General features: G+C 35.4%; 1 protein-coding gene across 5 annotated transcripts in view; it reads left to right on the top strand.

The window, feature by feature from the left end:
* The window catches only part of CFTR (CF transmembrane conductance regulator), a 166,767-nt gene that overhangs the window by 22,760 nt on the left and 120,125 nt on the right, over positions 1–23,882 (top strand). For all 5 annotated transcript variants that reach the window (XM_047695523.1, XM_047695520.1, XM_047695521.1 and 2 more), the window contains exons 2-4: positions 6,708–6,818; positions 10,717–10,825; positions 21,307–21,522. In XM_047695523.1, coding sequence (XP_047551479.1) covers positions 10,796–10,825; positions 21,307–21,522 — 246 coding nt within the window. In that variant the 5' untranslated portion in view covers positions 6,708–6,818; positions 10,717–10,795. The remainder of the gene's footprint in view (positions 1–6,707; positions 6,819–10,716; positions 10,826–21,306; positions 21,523–23,882) is intronic.

Here is a 23,882-nt window from a genome sequence, read left to right on the forward strand (position 1 = left end):
TGGGCATGTACCAGCAACTAGAATTGCTGGATCATAGGGAAACTTTATGTTTCATATTTTGAGGACATGCCTCAAAGACCATTTTAAGGTTATTTTTTGCAAAGTGCCTACATCATTTTACATTCCCACCACAGGAGATGAAGTTTCTAATTTTTCCATGTCTTTTTGGACACTTATTACCTCTTACTTATGATAACCATCCTAGCAGGTGTAAGGTGGTATCTCATTGTGGTTTTGATTTACATTTCCCCAATGGCTAATGAGTTTGAATATCCTTTCATTTGCATTTTTGGGAGAAATATCTGTTCAGATCCTTTGCCCCTGACTAAAGTGAGTTGTCTTACTATTATGAGAGTCCCTAAATACTAGAGATGAGATAAAACTCTTTATCACATGTATGATTTGCAAAAATTTTCTCCCATTCTTTGGGTTATTTTTCCACTTTCTTGACAGTGTCCTTTAAAACATAAAAATGTTTAATTTTTATGATGTCGTTTATCTAATTTTTTTCTACTATTGCTTGTGCTTTTGGTGTTACATCTAAGTATATGCTTTTTTTTTTTAATTGGTCCTAATATTGCACATTTGATACAAGTATAGGCTTTGGTATCACAGTCTTATTTTTTAATTCTAACTCTTCTGTGGACAAATTATTTAAGCTCCCTCAGGCTCAGTTATTTATCTGTAAGAGGGAGATACTGCTAGGACTTATGAATTGTTGTGGAGGGTCAAATGAAATAATATATATGAAATCCCTAGCATTTTGCAGGGCTGTGGTAAAACTCTATTAATGTTTGCTGTTACTATTATACTCCCAGTAATAATAAACTCTAGCGCTCTGAGAATTAAACTGAAGCCAAGCATTTTCTTACATGAAGAAGTGCTTAAGAAAGTACATTTGTACTGCTTTATAGACAACATTGCATTTGGCCTCCATGAAAACCAGGTAAAGTAGTCATAGTAGTTGTTCTTTCCATCAGGAGCTGCAGCTGAGAGATCCAGAACATTTTCCAAGATCATGTGACTGAAAAATGCTAGAGACAGGGTGAGAACCTGGAGTGGTCTTTTTTTCTTAAAATCACAAATTCAGGGGCGCCTGGGTGGCTCAGTGGGTTAAGCCGCTGCCTTCGGCTCAGGTCATGATCCCAGGTCCTGGGTTTGAGCCCCACATCGGGCCTACTGCTCAGCGGGGAGCCTGCTTCCTCCTCTCTCTCTGCCTGCCTCTCTGCTTACTTGTGATTTCTCTCTGTCAAATAAATAAAATCTTTAAAAAAAAATCACAAATTCAGTTTCTTCAGTAAAAGATTTATGGTAGGAGTCAAGTGACTGGTATTTTGTAGTCTTCATGTTGAGGTAGTACCTCAATCATATCAGGGGAAAAAATTATTTTGTGAGAAATTAGCACTGATAGTGAACATTATGTAAGAATCATGGAGTTAGAACACATTTGACTGAGACTGGGTGACTCAGTCAGTTAAGAGTCCGCCTTTGGCTCAGGCTGTGATCCCAGGGTCCTGGGATTGAGCCCTGCTATCAGACTACCTACCTGCTCGGTGGGTATCTGACTACCTGCTTCTCTCTCTGACTCCCCCTGCCTATGCTTGCTTTCTCTCTCTCTCTCTCTCAAATAAATAAAAATTAAAAGCAAACAAACACATTTGACTAGAAAGTTTATGTTGGATAGCCATTACAAGTAATGGATTATAACTATATGTTTCTTCTTTAATTAAAAAGAACTTCCTTATTTCCAAAGTTACACATGCTCATAGTTAAACACTGGAGAATATAGATAACCAAAAAAGAAAATATCCTTTCAGACATTTCCTTATATGCATACATTCCTAATATACTTATATTTAGAAGCATCTTATAAAATGGGCAGATAGATTTTTCTATTTAATGTTTGGATTCTTTAGGCATGAAGTTAAGTTAATTTATATTAGGATGCCTGTATGGCTATAAATTCTGGACTTCCAGAAGATTTTCAGATTTGGTTCGTTGTCTTTTTTTAAGCAGCAATTAATTATCTTTCCAGACTGTCTGAAATTCATTGACTACATTTACTATACTTTTCACTCATCTAGAGAAAGAAAAAGAACTTAATACAGTTTTCCTGGTAAAATTAGATCCTCATAAGTAATTAACTCTCAAATGCAAAAATGGCTGATCTTTAGCAAAGCATGTTCTTCCTAAAGGTTTTCGAGCTGACTCAAGTTGCTGTTACTTATAAATTCACCATTTTATGGATAAGCAGCAAACACTGCTTAAACATGTCCATAATTAGAGAATGACTCCCTGACCTGATCTGCACCCCAGAGCTATTACTTTGGGGTGCACCCTTGAAGCCTGTAAGATTTACACAGGACTTTTGAGAGCCAAATATCACTACTATCTCAAGTGTTATTTTCACTAAAATTCAATGAGAATAATACATCTGACTATGAGATAATGTTGAATCTAAGTTGATAAAACAACTGTGACATTTGAAGTATTATTTCTTTTCTTTTCTTTCTTTCTTTCTTTTTTTTTTTTTTTTTTTTAAAGATTTTGCTTATTTATTTGACAGAGAGAGAGACAGCAAGAGAGGGAATGCAAGCAGGGGCAGAAGGAGAGGGAGAAGCAGACTCCTGCTGAGCAGGGAGCCCAGTGTGGGACTGATCCTAGGACCCCTGGACCACGACCTGAGCCAAAGGCAGACACTAACACCTGAGCCACTCAGGCACCTCTGAAGTATTACTTCTACGACTTTTTTTCTTTAAATCCTTATAAAGATGAGAATGACTTCTGGTCTCAAATCAATCCTTCCCATCATAGCCATTTATCAAAAAACAAAAACAAACAAACAAAAGAAGCAACTATCCCTCCCCTGCAAAAAACCAAAGCAAAATGATAGTGCTTTGCTGCAGAAATTTGAGATTTATTATCACAATGTGTTTAAGTGAATCCCCATCTTTCGTCTGCATTGAATTTAGCATTCCCTTCAATTAGGACTATTCAGATTATTTGGGCTAGGAAAATCTCTGGTATATTTAAATTTGTCTACACAAAATATTTTAGAGTAATTTCTACTTAATTCCTCAAACATTAATTATATCATGCAAAAAGGAAAAAGGCTATTACTCTTGAGTATATCAATTTGTCAGTATTTTCAAGAAGTGTCATGTAACCAGTGTTTGTTGGATTTGCTCTTTTATTTCATTTGGCCAGTTAAAATGTAAAGTGAAATACTGTGGAAACATGATGGTTTTATAGAGACAAAATCATTTTGAGGTGAAAAGGTCTAACACCTGACCTTAATCTTAAATTCTAGCACATGAAAATGTCAGATGTCTCTGTTGGATTAATAAAGCCAAATGTCAAGTGGAAAAATGATTATGAGCTCTAAATATGTGGTTTTAGGGAGATAGGTTTTGTGAAAATCAAGGCTTTAACAGTGGCTATGATTGAAAAATTATTTTCATTATAAGAAATTACAAGTCACTCTAGGGGCACCTGGGTAGCTCAGTTGTTAAGCATCTGCCTTTGGCTCAGGTCATGATTCCGGGTCCTGGGATGGAGCCCTACATCCAGCTCCCCGCCCAGCGGGAAGCCTGCCTCTCCTTCTCCCACTCCTCCTGCTTGTGTTCCCTCTCTCGCTGTCTCTCTCTCTGTCAAATAAATAAATAAAATATTTAAAAAAAAAAAGAAATTATAAGTCACTCTGTGCAAAAATTGGAAGTATTATCCTAAGAAATGAAATTTTTAAAAATTTCTTCTATTTGTGTGTTTTTAAAAAATGAAGTGATAATATCTTTCCTCAATAGAACCTGAAGCCTCATAGAGTTAAGTGAATAGAACAGCATATCCTGAGTACTAGACCCTTTTTTTTTTTTTTCAAAATTACTTTAACACTTTTAAGTTATAAAGAACTGTATACCTTAGGGATGTCTGTTACCCCATATGTAAATATTAGCTAGTTTTGTTAGAAATAGCCAGAATTTTGGAAACTGACACAATTTCTTTTTTCTTTTTTTTAAGTTTCTTTTCAGTGTAACAGTATGCATGTTTTTTTGCACCACACCCAGTGCTCCATGCAATACGTGCCCTCCCTAATACCCACCACCTGGTTCCCCCGCTGACACAATTTCTAAGACCATTTTTTAAGCCCATTGTCACTATATACTGACTGGTTATGAATGAAGAAGGATAAAATTAATTAGAGATGAGAGGAAAATATGGTGGGAGCAGATTTGAAGAAGAGAAGGACAGGGTGTATTGTTTTGATTATTCCAGGCATATCTGCTTTGCTTCATGAACCACCTGACGTTCATTGATTCCCAAAGAAAGAAATATGGAAGTAGCAATCCTGACCAGACATTCCTAAATTCTATCCAAGTATGTTTAATCTACTCAGGATTATTCAAAAGGAGTGGCGGCTGGAGTTTTACAGTGTCTAATGTTTCATAAAGTGTTTAAAGGTGTAGATATCTGGGGAAGTTTTTGTTTTGTCTTTGTTTTTATATTTCTAAGATTGGCTTGAGGCAGGCATGGAGAACTCATTGGAGCAGAAATTTCATTCAGTGTTACCAGTTTAACCTAACAGGATACAATTTTGTTTTCTCTAGGGTAAGTCTGGTGATTGCTAGGCTGCCTAAAGTCAATTGATTTTAGTTCTCATAATTCACTTTAAGCCAAGTTTCTATTTCAGAATACAAATACGGGTTCACTGTGTTAACCTATCAGGAAACACTAAATTTTATTAATAATTGTAAATGGCTAACTTGAGTTTTAATACTACTGAATATGTTTGGTTTGATGATGCTGGGCTATGGAACTCTGATAATCAAACCTAGATATCAAGGTGTAATATACATATTAAAATGGGCACAAATTACACAGGAAGCTTTTGATAGAGGCAGCCAACAAAGTGTATTACTTTAAAATGAGCTTGAAACTCATTCATGGGAATGATCATCACATCTTAGATATGGACCAAAAGATGTATGTTTATATATTTTCTAAAGAGATGAAAAGATTTATTTTTTAATTTCCTGCTAATGTCTTATTGTATTTGAAATTTATAGATAGTAAAATTCTGTTTACTTGTAAATTTGGTATATTTCAATAATCTTAAATATACTGAACATGGAATATTTATTAATTGATGGAGTATATTTTTCTTTTTACTAGATCTTCTATAGATCCCTTCCTTTCTGTGTTCAATGCCATTACCCTTGTCTCAAGTCTTTCAACTATCTGGTAATCATGATCTTCTGCCGTTGGCCTTTTCTGGCTGAGCAGATTGTTAAATTTTTAGGAAGTCTGTGAGCTCATTGCTAAGTACAAGAAGTATTAAAAATTGGGTGATATAAACTTACACTTAAATTATATTAAAACAAATGTAATAAAAACTCAAAAATTGTTACTGCCTACTTTGATGTTTTACTATTATCTATGCGATTGAGGTTATTTACCTTCATTGTAGCTGAAAGGTGAACGTACTATGTAATAATATGCAACTGTGTATCTCTTCCAAACTCTATGTTCATTGACTTCACATTTGGTAATTTGAAACTGGACAGAGTGGGAGTATTTACACCACAGAAATTGGCAAATGACTTAAGTCCCTTTTTTTTTCTCCTGGAGAAGGGCTGGTTGAAGATTTGCCTGAGTACCACCCCACTCCCTGCAGTCTGCCAGCTTTTAGTCTGTGTCTAGGCTCTTTATCTCTTTGGAGATTGTTTTGTCTTATCCATACTAGTTAGAAACAATATACTTAAAAATAACGGAAAGAAAAGAACCAGAGTATCCTGTCTCATTATTGACCACACTAGCTTCACTAGTTTCCACCAAAAATTGTTCTTTATTAGAGGTATAGAGGGCAGGTGTGTTAGCTGCTGTGGGATGCAGCTACAACTGCAGAGGAGAGACAATGTAAAGTCATGATCCCCACCCTCAAGTAATGATTCAGGAGTGATAATTAGGTTAACAAACCCGTACAAACTATTTATTAATCCTTCAGCTATAGTCAGTTCATTTAATAAATAACTTGTTGCTGAGGACCATGTACTACAAGAACAACATTGTGTAGGGATATTGATTGAGAGTCCATTCTGTCATCATTCATAAATCATTTTATACTTAAAATGATAGAGACTGGACTTCAGCCCTTATAAACTCCTAGTATCTTGTTATTTGGGACAGCTTTAAAAAAAAAGATTATTTACTTAAGAAAGTGTTCAGTGGGGACAGGTGCAGGGAGAGGAAGAGGGAAACTTAAACAGATTCCATCCATGCTGAGGGCAGCAACTGATTCGGGGCTTGATCTCAGGACCATGAGAACAGACCTGAGCCAAAACCAAGAGTCAGACACTTAACCAACTGAGCCACCCAGGTGTCCCTGGGGCAGTTTTTGTTTATTTGTTTGTTTGTAAGACTACTTTTAATATAAAATGTGTAGTGGCTTGTTTTTTCCTCTGGGAAGGAGTCTACTATCATTCCTGATACTTTCTCTCAGTCCCATTAGTTCAAAGGTATTGGTGTTTTATACAGATGTGTTCTATAAGAGATGACACACTGGTATTTTTATACATTGGATTGTTTATTCTCATATTTGTGTATACACCATTTCCCATCTGCCAGAAGATTTAAAACAGTGTCAGGTTCCAAGTCTATATTGGAGACCAAATCAAGTGAATATTTACATCTGTCCCATCTCTTTGTTTTAGCTGGACCAGACCAATTTTGACGAAAGGATATAGACAGCGCCTGGAATTATCAGACATATACCAAATCCCTTCTGCTGATTCTGCTGACAATCTGTCTGAAAAATTGGAAAGGTATGTTCATGCACAATGTTCGTTAGTTGAAGGGAGGAATTAACACTGTTAATTATTTATATTATTAATACTCTGTTTAGATGATGGAGAACTAACTTATTAGATGGCTTAAATCTCAAAATGGTATCTTTAAAATAGGAGCATCTTAATTTCTTGCTGAAGTGTTGATCAATTAAAAATTAAACAATGAAAGTTTGAAGGATTAACCATTTTCCTGGTAAATGACTTTTTTCTGAAATAATTCTGAGAAGTTACTTGTCTTTAAAGAACATGAAATGGATATTGTAAAGACTGAAGTAGCATCTTTATGAAGCAAATTGTGTATGTTTGTCTCCAAAATCTTAATTTGTGAATACGAATACATATACTTGCAAATCCTAAGGTAATGGCTATTGGATATAAAAAAATGTAAATATTTCATATTTTTGAGTACATATTAAATGATAGGTATAGTATTTCCTCTCAGCTCTTGGAAGAAAGCATTGCTACCTCCATCTTGCAGAGAGCGAACAGAGACTCAGAGAGGTGATGGAATTTTCCATCTAACCCCTCACAGTGCTACGATTCTAACACAGATCTGCACTTATCACCTCCTCATGTTCAGTGCTTCCCATTGTAGGCAAGTTCTCAGAGTTCCCTTTTCTAGGTATTGGTTAGAACTCTTTTGATTGCCAGTGACAGAATCCAATAACTAGCTTAAGTAAATAGAAGGAACTTGTTGGCTCCTGTACCTACTTGTGTGAGGGGCGTGGGCAGAGGACTGGCCTTAGGGACTCAGTGGAACCAGGGAGTCTGATGCCACTTGGTGGCATTTGCTTGTGTGGTTTATTATTTCGGATTCCTCTGTGCAGCAGGTCCTTAGAACTCTGCTCATTTCTCTACAAACCACAGAGAAAAGAGACCTTTCTCCTTGGCCAAATGTGAAAAATCCCAGAGACTCTAGGGTCACACACTCACTCCTTAGACCAAAGGGGGAAAAAAAAAGAAACAAAAAGAAAAAGCTACTACAGGACCCAAAATTTAAAAAAAATAAAAGTTGAGACTTGTAATTTGTTTACCTTATTTACAATCAACTCATTTTCCTTTAAAAAATATTTTCAAGGCAAAGTAAGACATTCAGTCTTATTTTTCTTGATTTTATTCAAAGAATTAGGCTAGTGGGAATAATAGATTCATATTTCCAAGATCAAGGCCCCATTTCTATTATCGAGGACTTAGTGTGTGGAAATGCCATGAAAGCAAGGATATTTTGGTTGGTTTGGTTTGGTTTGGTTTAGAATAGGGTCTGGCATATAGTAGATGCTCAATAAATATTTGTTGAATAAATGATAATTGAATGAAATGACTATCATTATGTAAAACCTGTAATATTGTTACAGAGATAAGATATATAAATATAAAACATTGTAGGTATGTCAGCAAGTTCACAATAAAACAGTAGATATTGAATACCTATGTTCTAAATGGATGCTGAGGTAAAGATTAATCAGAGAAGGGGTAGGTTAATAAAAGACTATGTACTCCAGATAAACATTTATTTATGGCCAAATAGAGGATACCTGAATTTGTAGGATTATCTGGCCTAAGGCTTTTTTCTCCTGTTTTTATTATATCTCCCATATCAATTCAATTAAAAATATACCTATTTTTTTAATTCAACAACTCTGTGCCAGCATAGGTCCGTAAGTTCTGTCTTTCTTACTTTTGCCTTTATTTTGTATCTGTTTTAACCCTATGCACTTCTTTTCTTAAAAAAAATTTTTTTATTATAATAAAAAATTTAAAAAGTAAAATTATTATTTAGAATTTATGGAAACATTTTGGAAGATTGACATACCATTTCTAGTACTTTGTACCTCTGCAACCTTAGAAGTGACCCCGGCCTCCCATATCATAACTGCCTTGTGACAAAGGTCCTTGGTGGTCACCACTTTGTTGAGGCCCACTGGGCCTTTGGGCTCTGTTTGTGGTATTGAACCCTTTACATCACCCCTTCGTGCAATCTGCTCATCTGTTCCATGAAAAGCTACAAAACTGATAATTATAGAGCTTCTTCCTTTGTAATTTAACTCTCAGTGTTTGGGGATTCTTATTGTGTCTCTCATGGTGCTGAGGAAACCACATCAATTCCTCTTCCCTACTCATTCCTTCTCTCAGGCTATCCATTGTTCAAATCCCACCCATTAAAATAAATTCTCCCACCTGGCCTCTCCCTCAGGTTGCTGCCTCAATCTCCCCTCCCCCCCTTGTTTCATAGCTGTTATTTCTCTGCTCTCCTGATCTCTCCACTTCTTCACCTTACCTTTATACCTCAGTTCCTTAAAATATGGTTTCCGTGATTGCTGTGTTGCTAAAATGACATTGACTAGGGTCACCAGAGGTCCCTTAATGTCAAATAAAATGGACTCTTTCCTACGTGACTTCATGTTGACTACTTCTTCCCACCTTGAAACCATTTCTTTGGTGTATGTACCACCTCTCTTTCATGACTTTCTCATCTGACTCATTCTTCCTTTAAAAGAGAGGTTGAATCTGCCTCCATACTTAGCTACTTACCCTGTTGTGAGTTGTTGAATGATATGGATGGGAACAAGTCCTGTGTATTAGTGAAAGAGTGAAGAGGTGTATAGATGGGAGAGGGTGATTAGGCATTGTAGACAGTAAGCTTCTTGGGGCAGCCAGAGTCCGTGCACAGAGACTGCCATGTTGCCGTCACATCCCACTTGTTCCCGTGTTCTTCCTTCGGTGTAACTTAAAACCACTTCTGATAATCATAGAGGAATAGTAATGGACATAGTTCTTAATGAAATGCAAAACTTCACTTGTTATTGCCTGTGAAATTTTCATCTCTGTACAGTTTAGTAATGAAGGCCAGGGTAATATTTAGAGATATATTTTAACCATTTGGGAAGAGAAAGAGCCTTCATTAACAGATAGAAGTGGTTATAATGTAAATATAATCCATCGATAAACTTATGGTTTTTATTTTTTTATTTTATTATTTTTTTTAAAGATTTTATTTATTTGACAGACAGAGATCACAAGTAGGCAGAGAGGCAGGCAGAGAGATAGAGAGGGAAGAAGGCTCTCTGCCGAGCAGAAAGTCCAACACGGGGCTCGATCCCAGGACCCTGGGATCATGACCTGAGCTGAAGGCAGAGGCTTAACCCACTGAGCCACCCAGGTGCCCCAAACTTTCGGTTTTTAAAAGAAAACTTATTTGATACTACAATTCTTTCACACTATATGGTGTCTTTTCCTACCAGAAAATATAGAATGTGATTCTGTTCTAATTTTCTAGAGAATTTTACTCTAATAAATGACTTTAATAGTTGAAAATGAAGTTTGACAGTATTTGTTTTATACCCTTACATTTAATAACAGCCATTTAGACAAGTTTTTCTAATGTTAAGTAAAAGAAAAATCTACCTGACTTTTTACGTTGAGGTTTTGGGGTTTGTTTGTTTTTTTGACTTTTAAATTTTGTAAAATCTACTAAAGTTTTAAGCAAGTAAAGATCAAAGGGTGAAGGGGGAAAAAGTTAAATTTTTGCTTATTTTTCACTTTGTCCCAAGCACAGTAATGTATATTTGTAAGAAGTGTATTTTGTCCACCTATTGCGTTGCTCTTAAGCAAGAATCTTCCTTTAATTCATAAAATCTGACCTTGTTATGGAGTCAACTCCCTGAAAATTGATATATGGAGAAGCATCAAATTCTGCAAGATACCTTACTGACTGTTGGTGTTGGAAGGTCTCCACAAGGTGTTTTTGTCTCTCCAATCACTTGGGTTAATCTCCTTGGATGTCTTTCTGAGACTAAAACTATGTTAAGGGAAATAGAACAACTCAAATATTTGTACATACAACTTATTGGTCCTGTTTTTCATTCTTTTGCAGAGAATGGGACAGAGAGCTGGCATCAAAGAAAAACCCCAAACTCATTAATGCCCTTCGGCGATGCTTTTTCTGGAGATTTATGTTCTATGGAATCATATTATATTTAGGGGTAAGGATCTCATTTGTAAATTTATTATGGATAATAAGTGTATTCATTATTACGATTTTATTAATCTAAAGGACTTACATCCATTTTTATGACGAGGGTAATCTTGTGTTTAGCTAAAAGGACTAATTCAACTCCAAATACAAAGAAACCACTAAAACTCTAGTAGAGACAAGTAAAAATGCCCTAAGGTGCCCTGGAATGCAGGTGGCAATCTACTTTAAAGTGGGTAAATAAATAAATAAACAAATAATGGTTTCAGTAAGATAGATTTTTTTGAAGAGGTTTATTTTCTGTTATGATCCCAAATCATGTTATCTTACTAGAATATCAAATTGCTGGTGCTTTTATTCTTCTGTATTTGACAGTAGAATTTCAAGATATAACATCAAGAGAAGATTGAAGTCAAGTTTAGCCAATTATCTATATGAATACCTGTAATATTTTGAAATCATATCTGCATAATGAGTTTCAAGGAAAAATAGCAAAAATTTAAAATTTGGCAGGGAGGTGTGGTTGCAATATATTTTCTCAGTCTTCTATGTCTCCATCAGTGAGAAGAGAGTTCTGTGCCTGAAAGCCCCAGGATTTCTGGTGTTTATATGCAGTCTGAGATATTTCCCAGCTGCTGTTAAATTTGACTTGGATTTATTATTTTTTATATCACCAGAGCATCATTTCATATCCTTGGTTATAACCTATAAAAGGCAATGATGGGTTGAAATTTGTTTAGTCTTTAAGTAAAGGATGTGTATAATATTTGCTTTGGTAAAAGTACCATCTGGATTCACATATATTCATATTGGTCTTCATGCATTGGAGAATTAGAAGTGCCATCAAGTCTCCCAAAAAAATGTCATTCAAGTTGTATGTTTTTAAGAATTTGTAGTTTTGTACATGACAAGAAAAAATGCATTTAAAAATTTGTCTCAACAAAGATGATCACATTTAGATCCAGAATGTTCTGTAATGCTCCTGACAATCACCTGTAAACATTCTTCTGGCTTTTGAAATTATCTGTCATCCATCCATCCATCCATCCATCCATCCATCCACCCACCCACATCTACGTACCTACCTACCTACATACCTATCTGTCTGTCTATCTTTCTTCCACTCTATTCCTGTAGAAACCTGCAACAGTTTGGTGGTAAAAATATTTTTTTGTAAATATGAGTAAGGTAGCTCAAGAACTAATTACCTTTTAAGATGTCTTTGAGGTGATTTTTCTCTGTGAGAACACTCAGAACTTTGGGAAATAGTTTTATCCATAACATCTGGCTCTATTTGACTTAATTTAAAAAATCTTTTATTGTTGTTTTAATGATTATACTGTATACATTTGAGTCAGTGTATAGCAATACAATTCACTCTGGTTATTGTTGGATTGACATGAATAACACTTCCAACAATTGTTATGTCATGACTGAGACGGTGGTGAGACTGACAGTTCTCCTCAGTCATGCTCCATCACGAGCTGCTTCCACTGATTAACATAAGCACTACCAAGTAGAAGCAGGAAGAGAGGCCTCATGATCAAGCACCTTTTATGCCCTGGCTTCTGAAATAATTTATCCAGCAGCATCAAAGATTCATGCAAACAAAAACACTCACTAAATATGAAAGTTAAGATAATACATGAGCATATTTATCAATTTTTTTTGTCATCTGTACAAAACCACAATGAATACAGTTTAATATTTATTGAGTTTAATGTTTATTTTACCTAATCTATTCCAAGTTCAGCATTAAGTCCTTTATGCAGATTGTTTTATTTAATTCTTCTAGTAACTCCATGGAACAGATATTATTATCCTAATATACAGAGAAGAAAATTGAAACTCAGAAATTATGAAACTTCCCAGAGTCACACATATGGTAAATTTGAGTGATAGGTCTCTTTAGCTCCAAAGTCTATGAACCTTCTGCAATAACAGATTATAATTGTGATATCATTATATCTGTAATGATTATATTTAGTTACTCAACAGAATGGTGTCTCTGGTAACCAGTCTTTGGTCTGCTGAGTTTTCTTTGCATCTTCTCAGGAGACCTAGGTTAACAGAAGCTGAAAGATTGAGGATTCTTCCAGGGTCATCTCGGGGGCAAATCTGCAGAAAGTTCACAGTAGGAAGCAGGATGGGGACTAAAGAGAATCTTCTCCCTTGCTTATGCTCCAGAAGGAACTATGTGAAATCCACCCAAGGACCAGTAGTGCTAGGGTCAAACTTATAAACAAAATTAAGGGAGAATGGAGTGGGTGTGGAGAGGGACTCACTCTTAAACTTCTCAAGTCTTTAACATATCCCAGCAAAAGGAATCTGAAAGCTTTTCCCGGGGGTGGTGATGAGGGATGAGGCACTCTTCAGCTACCCTGAGCCCTGGGTTGTAGGTCGGAACCATCTGCATGTTTGAAAGGCCATAGTTTACTTCCAGAAGAAAAGAAGGGGAGAAAATGTAACTGTTCTTATAAGACCTCTGTCTTTTTAAACAACTTACACCAATGCTTTAGTATTGATGGTATTCTCTTTGACCGTTCCTTTTTTTTCCTCTGTGTATATCAGCTCGGTAATTGTTTAAAGTCCATGAAATGACTGAAGATTCTTGAAATTGCTGTAACGCCACTCTTGGTAAAAGGTGGACGTGCTTTCAAAATGTCCTATACATCCTTAGTCCCTCTGAATAAGGGCAGTTGTGATATAAGGAGCATTTGGTTGGTTTCAGGACTGATAGAAAAAGTACTATGAAATCTGCTCTCGACTGTGAAAGGTTAAAAAACAAAAAGGAAATGCTATCATAAAGGAGCTTGTCTCTCTGTAAGAGTTGATATAATTTTAAATCATATTAGCTATGGCCTCTCTTCATTAGTTAGCTCTGTGCTTGTTTTTTTTCCTCCATCTGACTCAGCAGCCAAATAAAACATTATCTTTCACATTTAAGACTCATAGCATAGAAGAGAAACTAGGAGACTGGCTATTGAAAAGCTGAGCATGAGAGTCAATTAAGGATCTTGAGAGGCAAACCAAGTGCAGAGAGTTCTGTAAGCAGATTACTGAGAGAAGATGGTTATCCTTTCTCAGGTCCTAGGCAGCTCTGGGCATATTTCCATTATCAAGGTGAGATGCGTGTCAGGGCAGCTTGGGTCAAACTCTTTTTACTCATTAAAACCCAAGAAGGTTAAGGACGTAAAGGAGAAGCCCTAGTACTAATGTGAATAGAGTTCTCAAGTCCTGCGGTCTGTATTGCAGAAGATCTTTGTCTGTTATGGTTTGACAAAGACATTGAATGGGGATTTGAATACAAGCCTACTGATAAGGAAAGGAAAATCTTTGGGGAATTCTGCATACAGACCCTGGTTTAGGCTTTGACTTATGTTATGTCCCTTTCGCATGATTGTTTACCTAAGGATAGCTATCTCTAGCAAATCTCCTTCTTGCAGATGCCTACTAGGTAGGACCCCTTTCTCACCTTCCTTCCCATGCTACCTCTCCCCATCTGTAGCTCCCTCTCTAATCCCAGCAGTGACTTGCCTGCTGTATTCCTTAAACTGGCCCTATATCCTATTTCTACTCCCTACTAGAACCCCATCTCTAAAACACACTTTCTTGTGCTCTCTACCTGAATGAAGACAATGTACACCTTCCCTCAGTTCCTGTGATAAGAAGAGTTTGAAGTTCTTGGGGTTTGGATTTCTTTGAAATATAAGGAATTTTTATGTCACTCTTTAAAGTATACAGAAGTGCCACCCTAGATAATGTGATTTAATTTGTTTGGGCCCTGGGATACTAGTATCCTTGTCAAGGTCCCCTGGTGATTCTGATTCAGGTAGACAAGCACCATTATCACTGAATGTATCTCACTTTTGCTAGAATCTAAGGGAGGCATTGGGTAGCCCACTTTGAGAGAACTCTTTAGGGTTAGTTTGATTTTTTTCTTAATGATAATATGGAAAAATTTTAAAACATATAAAAATGAATATTAACTCTTAGTGACAAAAGAGCAATGCTTCTCAAACTTTAATATATGTATTAAAGATATATATATTTATTGAGAGGGAGGGAAAGAGAGAGAACAGGAGTGAAGGCCGGAGGGAGAAGGAGAGAGAACCTCAGGCAGACTCTGTACTGAGCATGGAGCCTGACATGGGGCTTAATCTCAAGATACTGAGATCAGGACCTGAGCTGAAACCAAGAGTTGGGGTCTTAACCAACTGTGGCACCACAGCACCCCACCTTGAAGGTTAAACTGGGAATCCAATACTATGTCCAGTAGAATACCATTATCTAAGACAAAGTGCATCTCCTGTTCACTCATGTAGAATTTTGGAACAAAATTGAATTGTAAATTAGGAATTGTGATCATATTTTTTAAAACTTACACTGATTATGAGGGCATCCAGGCCTCCCTTTCCTGGTGGGAGTATGCTGCATTTTTTAGCTCTTATAGTTAACCACTATCCAGTAGTGACTAATGAATAAGATATGCTGAAATAAAATAAAATATATGGGATGCACTCAAGTATGTATTTTTTTTCAAAAGAGGGATTTTTTTTTTTTTTTCTTAACTCCTCTTGGGTGTGCTCGTTCCTTGTTGCCACAAGTTTGTTTTACGATCTTGGGACAAATCGAAGAACTTGCTGGATCTCAGTTTCCTTGACTATATGGTGAAAAGGAAAAGTGTATAACTTCTGTGATCTCTTCAACCTTTTAAATTATGTGTCCATGCTATGGGTTCTAGAGAAGTGGCATTTATCTTAAATCACAGTGATCTAAACTTATAACATGATTTGCTGTTGGATGTTGAACTAATCATAATCCTTGCACTAATGGTCAGTTGAGAGAGAAACAGTTCATGTTATAACTTTTCCATTTCAGTTTATGGTTATGAATAAGAGGAAGGCTTTGGAGTCAAATGGTTGGTTCGAAGCCTAGCTTTACCACTTGGTAGCTGTGTGACACTGGGCGAGGTTTTCAAGCTTGAAGAGATTGTAGTACATAGCAAGTGCTTTGTAAATGATAGCTATTACTATATCTTTAACTTAGAATATCTACCTACCTGCATGAATACTCACGTCATTTGCATTTCCCTCTATATGCTGCAAGCAATCTTAAAGCACACGTATGATTTTTATAGGGCACAGAAATATGTTTTGCTAATGTTTAAAAATGATAGCTATTTTCTAAGCTTTATTTCAGAAATTAAAATTAATATTTTAATGCATATTCCATTATTGCATTTTCTGGATTAAACCTATTATTCCTGCTATTCAACAAATCCAAAAACTTTTTCCTATAAAATATGAAGAATATAGCTTAGATTTCCAGTGAGGACGTTGCTGAAAAGTTAACAAATCAATAAAGCCTAAAAGGAAAATAGCAAAAGCAAAACATTTTGTGTTAAGCATTGAATCTAAAAGCACGATTCAGAGGTAGACAGAATCTCAGTATTTTTTGAGATTCTAGTCTTGGTATGGTATACAGACAATTTTATAAAAACTACAAACAATTGAGGCAGGGAATAGGTGTTATTTTCTATGCCAAATATGGGCAAATTCTTCCTTTAGCGCTCAGTATAAAGCCAAAAATTACCATCAGACTCTAGTGTATCAAGATAAACAAAAACATGACACTCTTGTTTATCATGTCAAAAGCAGAATCTGAAGCCTTTGCTTTGGTATATAAGCCAGTACTCTTTGTATCTAATGAAAAGTTCTAGGCGTATACCTGCATGTGTGTTTACTTTCTTTTAGAAATGTTTTTGTGTGCATGTTTTCTTTTTACCATTTATTAATTATCAGTAAGTTATATGCAATTTTCTTTCCAAAATTTTTTTATTCTTTTAAGTATTTTTTATGATTATGAAAGCAATTAGATAATTACTGATAGATTTATGTCTATCCAGTTTTTTTTCCCATGGGAATATATACTTAATAAAGGGAGGGTGATCATTGCTTTATATAATGTTATAAATCTGTTTCTCTTCTTAATGTATTTCCTGTCATTAGCTGCTTTTCTACCTAGTCACCTTAATGTTTAATGACTCATGTGGCTATGCCATAATTTATCAGTTCCCCATTGTTAAATATTTATATTGCCTCTAATTTTTCATAATTAAAAGTAGTCCTTCAGAGGCCGCCTGGGTGGCTCAGTGGGTTAAGCCTCTGCCTTCAGCTTAGGTCATGATCTTATGGTCCTGGGATCAAGCCCCACATCGGGCTCTCTGCTCAGTAGGGAGCCTGCTTCTTCCTCTCTCTCTCTGCCTGCCTCTCCGCCTACTTGTGATCTCTCTCTGTCAAATAAATAAAATAAAATCTTTAAAAATCAAAACAAAACAGTCCTTCAATGCACATTCATTTAAAACCTAATTTTAGCAGATTTGCAGATTTTCAAATTGCAAATCAAGAGGTATACTAATTTACTTTCTTGCTACTAAAGTGTGCAAATTCAGTCCTCGCCAATAATAGGTATTATCATTTAAAAAATATTTCTAAATTGCTCGGTGAGAAAGAGTATGTTATTATTTTTACTTGCATTATTTTTGGTTTCCAGTGAGTTTAAACAGTTTTTATATATCAAGCATTTGTATTTCTCTTTGTACATGCAACTGAATTTTTGTATTTTTTTGTCTATTTTAGTACTTGTCTTTTTCTTTTTGACATATGAGAAAATAATTTCCCCAGCCTACCATTTGTTTCTAGTGAATTTTTACCTTTTAACGATTAGAAGTTTTGATTTTTAAAAATTTGCTCCCAAATCTATAAACTTTTTCCTTTGTTCTCTGCTTTTGTCATCAGATGTTTTTAAATGTCCTTCCTACCTAAATATTTATGTTTATACATGTAAATATCTAATCCATTTGGGATTTATTTTGGTGTATGTTTGAGATAGAAATCTAATTTAAAAAATGAGTGTCCAGTTTCTTCATCATTTATTGCATAATCTAGACCTTCTCCACTGAATTAAAATGCCATATCCTACGTAAAATTATTACATGTACTTGGACCTGTTCACAGATAAATCTGTTTCTTTGTCATGCCATGTATTATAACAGGTGTATAATATGACTTCGTATGCAGTATTGTAAACCTTCTCACATTTTTCTTATTCCTCAAATGTTTTTGATTAGTTTCTCATTTTTTCAAATGGAATTTAGAATCCTTTTTCCATTGATTCAACAAATACTCACTGAGTGGATATTTTGTGGTAGGTGTTGTGCATTATGTTGGGATTGTTGTAGAAACTAAAACAAACAGTCCCTGCTAGTTTGGTGCTGAAATTTCAGTTCCAAAGAATCTACTTGAAATTCTGGTGAAGATTGTGTTAGTCTTACAAAATAATTTGGATGAGAATGGAATTTTCATAGTGTTCAGTTTTTCTTTATAGATAATTTTTAAGTCCTTCAGATTTTTATTTAAGACTTTATGTCTTAGGAATGTTTAGAAAATACATTTAAGATATATATATATATATATACACATATATATACGCATATATATATATTTGGTATTTATAATGTCTCATATTATATCAATTGTTATATTAATGAGATCCTTATTTAATATTATGCTTGGTATAAAGGAATTTATTTTCTTAGTATAATTATTTTTTTAAACTTCTACCCATTATACTCTTGATTCACATAAATTTTTGTATGGATAGTCATATTCTATGCTGATAATAATAATTTTCACTTTTTTAAAAGATTTTATTTATTTATTTGAGAGAGAGAGAGAGTGAGAGAGAGCATGAGATGGGAGAAGGTCAGAGGGAGAACAGACTCCCTGGAGCTGGGACCCTGATGTGGGACTCAAACCTGGTACTCAGGGATCATGACCTGAGCCAAAGGCAGTTGCTCAACCAACTGAGCCACCCAGGCGCTCTAATTTTCACTTCTTTATGATAATCATACATCGATCATTTCTCTTGAGTTGTATCAGCTAAAAGTTCTGGAAAAATGTTAAATTGTTCTAATAACCAGTATTCCTATTGTTTGTGTTCGCCTAAACCTAAAGGTAATGCTTCTAGAGTTTTATTACTTACTTTATTAGTATTAATTAATTAGGTGCTGATTGTTGTCTTGAGGGAGAATTTCTTTCTTATGTTAATGTAACACTTTTATATTCAAGAATATTTATAATGTATCAGTGCCAGTTTTGAATGAAGTTTTATCAGATTTCTTTACGGTTGTTTCTTGAGATAAACATAGATTCTTCTACAGTCTTTTGGTACTCTATTAATTTCTCAATATTGAGAAATCTTAACTTCTTAATATTTCTCAAATAATGTCTAGTATTCCTGAGATAAAGACATAAAATATATTTAAAACAAGTTGATATGATGATGATGATGGTGATGATTTTGCTGACCACACACTATAGAAAATCATGTAACTTTAGAAGTTCTTCAACTAATTGTGTACCTTTATCAGAAGAAACAACTGTGCTTTGGACTTAGAAATGTAGTTTTTAAAGTAGTCTTGTAATTGCAAGCCTGAACAAAGTTTCTCTTTTCACCTGAATTTTCTTTCATGATCTGAATATCAGGCAGACTTCCCTTTTTCTAGAAGCATTTGGCCCTGTCCAAGGTATGCAGGTAGAACAGAAATGATGAAAGAATTTAGGCTCATCTACAGTGATTTGAGCTTTGGTATGGAGGATCCTTATGGAAGACCAGATGTGGCTCCCAGCAGGTCTTTTCAGTCTTCTTAAATTTTCTCTGGGAGGCTGATCTGAATTGAGACTCACGATTATTCCCACCGGGAATGCAATCACTTGTGTATCTAACTTGACCCTCTCTACCCAAATAGTCTTCTGAACTCACACTGTTCTGACCTGCATCCCCCTAAGTAGATGCTGCCTATGGCGGTGGCAGGATATGGACCAGGAAAATTGCCAAAGGAATCTCTAGCCTCTGTCAGGTGACTCCTCAGACTCAAATCATATAAACAGAGATATTAGCACTGGAGGGGACCTTCAAGATCACCTTGCCCCCACTTGGTTTGTCAGTGGTGAAAATGTCCAGAGAAAGGAAGAGACTAAGGTGACATAGATAGTGTAGGTAATGTAGATAGGAACTTGGGTTTCATGACTCTGAATTTCACTGTTGCGCTAGCTTAAAAATAGATATTCAGGCTTCTGTTATCTAAGTGAAACATTAAGTGAATTGCATCTTGGTTTGTGTCATAAAATATGTAATAAACATGTAATAATAAAAACAATAAACATGTAATAAACAATATAATGAAACGTAATCAAATTTTCAAATAAATTTATGTTAGTCCTTATGACATTCGAAGCTCAGTTGGCTTCCACTATTCTATTTGGTGGCAAATTGGGAAATTTCTTTAGTCCCAGAATAGTCCAAACCATGAAGTATACAAAGCTCTCACATATCAAGAATAGAGGACTTTGTTATTCCTAGTCATTTATAGGGATGATTTTTTTAAAGGACTCTGTTTCAGAGACCAAGCTTGTTACCATCATTTTCCTTCTTAAAAAAAAAAAAAAAAAAAATCAGATGTTATCTGTAAGTGGTTCCGTTGTAAATATTAGAGAACATGCTGCTTCAAACAGATTAGGGAAAATACTGTTGAGGGGAGGATTGGAGTGCTGACTTTGTCCTTGAATGTTGACAGTTCCATGTTGTGGTGAGATTTATATTGGTTTGCTATTTGCAGATGATCCTATTATATTGACATTTTTCTCTACCAAAAATAAACTACATTTTTTTTCTATGAATATGAACCCTCCCAAAGTAGTACTAGTGATGTCTTTGTGGAATAGCCATTACTGTTCAAAGAGAGTATGTCATCTTTTGGTGGAGGCAAGATGAAACTAATTCAGTACTGACATATGTAAAATAGATGCCTGAATCAGATTAAGACACATTTTACTTATTTTGTTAAAAACTGCAGCTGAATAACCACTCACCAAGTAGGTCTGTTGTGTAAGAGATGGCAGCTTATGGGAAAAATATACTGGCTAGACAGTCGCAGGGAGTGTAGTTCAAATTACTCAAGAGGAAGAACATTTAGGTACAGCTGTACATTTCTAATTCTAAAAACTCTGTGTACAGCTCAACTGCCAAAATATTTCATGTATGTCATGATAATCAACTGAAACTATTTCATAAACCCTGCTATGTAGCTATAGTAGTGCTATGTAGATTATTATTATGTAGGTCATTAGTAATGAACACACCATTCCAGAAACCACAGCTTTGCTCTATGGTCACTATTCACTTTTCAGTCAAAATACCCTATACATAAACTCATCTCCAAATGACTTTTGCTAGAATCAAAAATCTAATCTTATTTCAAAGCTCTAAGATATTGAAAGTAATGTCAAGTGTTTTAAATATGGTGTGGCCCTCTGTGTAGGCCCGTTTTAAATCCTCCTCTAAAAATGAGAATCCTTGTGTTGAAATTGTGGGGCCATTTGATGAAAGGGAAATGAAATCTAATTTCTTTGTTTTTCTTCTTTTCAGGAAGTCACCAAATCGGTCCAGCCTCTCTTACTGGGAAGAATCATAGCTTCCTACGATCCAGATAACAAGGAGGAACGCTCTATCGCGATTTACCTAGCCATAGGCTTATGCCTTCTCTTTGTCATGAGGACGCTGCTCCTGCACCCAGCCATTTTTGGCCTTCATCGTATTGGAATGCAGATGAGGATAGCTATGTTTAGCTTGATTTATAAGAAGGTAATGCTTTCTTGCACAGTCTCCGTGTTTTAAATGTCTTAAACATCATGTTGATATACATATGGGATAAACACAAGTCAGTTTTGTATGCTTGTGAAGTAAATGGCAGCAATAATTAATGTTTCTACTTGGTAATTAATTCAGTACATTTCAGCTAATAATTATTGATCATCTTCTATAAACTGCCTGTATTATAGATTTCATTTTTAAAAACTAGTCATGTCATCATTTTTTGGAATCTTTGGCTCCCCATTAAAATAATACTTACTGTCTGCATTAAAGTCATTGACAAATTATTATCTTGTGGTAAAATGCCATGTATCATTATGTTCGCTAATGAGTATAGTACACAATTGTTAGTGATAATTCAAGCACTAACAGTATCTACCTTAATTAGTTGTGATACTCATCCACTATTTTATTTTGAGTTAGATTTTTGTCATCCTGTGGGTCCTGCAAATTAAAAATTTTTGCAACAACACATGCATGGCAACCCTAAGATCCTTTTCTGCTTTTCTGTATGCATTTTCCAGTCAGAAGGCCAAGTTGCTGAAGCTTGATTTAGGTGAATGCAGATTAGACCTACCCATCTTATAAAAACAACTTAAGGTCATTTCAGTGACATGTGTTTTCTAGACTATGTGTCACTGCTTGGCTCTACCAAGTCATTATAGAAAGCTCTTTTGGTTGAATCATTTGGGTATTGCTTTACCCTTCTTTTCTTTTTCTTCCCCCCAATGTGAAAACTTTATATACTTGGCTTATAAGGGACATGGATCTGAAATTACCTGGCAAATAACCCATAACACTTCCATAATATAAATGCAAGGTCAGGTGTACTGTAAAACCTTGATAGTCATACTTTATTGTTCAAAACAGCCTTTTATGGAGGCAGAAGAAAAAAATGGAGTCCACAGTTTAATCAGATCACCTCAGCTACAATCTCCTCAGTTCACAAGTACCAGGAAAACATATGTAATAAATCAACAAAAATTTTATTTTGATCCAGAAATTTTAGGTAAGCGAATAAATTATTAGGTATTACTTGGGAGGTAGAATTGCACACATGAATATTAAAAGAAATTCAATTCAGTCTAAAAAATATTTACAAAAACTGCTTATTATCATCATAATAAGTGATAGCTAACGACGTACATGACAAGCTTCTAAGTGAACTAGGTGTATTATTTCGTTTATCTCCTCCAAAACTCTCTATGGTAGGAACTATTATCCCTGTTTTATGCATAAAATGTTTTAAGAAACTAAGACCTAAAAAGTATAGAGAATTGTGCAAAAACTTCAAAATTTCTGAAATGGGTAAATCATAGTCCTTGATGTGGAGGATTTTCCAAATATTAGAGCGGAAAAGCACTGGAATAATATAGCAAGGCAAATTGTGTTATATGGGAGGAGAGAGGTATAAAGTACTCTGGGCTAAGGGGGAGGAGAGATCAAAGAAGGAGCAGGTTAGTTTGTAAATAAGTCCATATATAACATTGAGCACAAATACAGCAATATATGTGCTTTCAGATCCAGAACACATTCACGAAAGGTTTGAAGCTATTTTATCTGTCCTTCTTTCTGTGTTATTACCTGGTTTATTTACCCCTCTGGGCACACTTATTGGCCTGCCTTGGCGTCATCACCAGAAAATGCAGTTGTATCTTCATGTGGCTGTGGTTGTTGGGTCCCTAAAGTGAGCCTGAAGTTAACTGGTTCCATATCTGACCGGCTCCATCCACATGGCAGGCAGCTACTAGCTCTAATAGTATCCCAGATTTTGTCCCACAATGCTGTTTTGCTTTGTTCTAAAGTCTGCAGCTATGATACATTCAAATTATATTTTAAATAATGAACCTAAATATATTATATAAATGTCAAATCACTATGTTGTACGCCTGAAACTAAGATCAGATTGTATGTCAACTATACCTCAATTAAAAATTAAGAAATACAAGAATATAATGAATCTAAATACAAACTAAATTATCTTTACCTGTGAATTTACCTGTGACTAGAAGATAGAGATAATTAAATGAACAAATATTTACTGAGGTGCTTACTCTGCACATAGCTCCCTGGGAAGCCCTCTGGAGAACTCAGAATCACCTGAGACAGTCTGCTACTGAATCATGTGTAATACAGCTCTGTAGAATTTTCCCTGTCATCTGTTCTAATAGTGTTTTGAAATTAACTGCTTTGATTCCTTCTTCATCTGTGCTTACCTAAATGCTAGTCATTATTCCACACCCATCTTAAATTCTACCTCCTCGATAAAATCCAGATTTTCGGGGCGCCTGGGTGGCTCAGTGGGTTAAGCCTCTGCCTTCGGCTCAGGTCATGATCCCAGGGTCCTGGGA

The sequence above is a fragment of the Lutra lutra genome, chromosome 11 (genome assembly GCF_902655055.1).
Source record: "Lutra lutra chromosome 11, mLutLut1.2, whole genome shotgun sequence".
Lineage (NCBI taxonomy): Eukaryota > Metazoa > Chordata > Mammalia > Carnivora > Mustelidae > Lutra > Lutra lutra.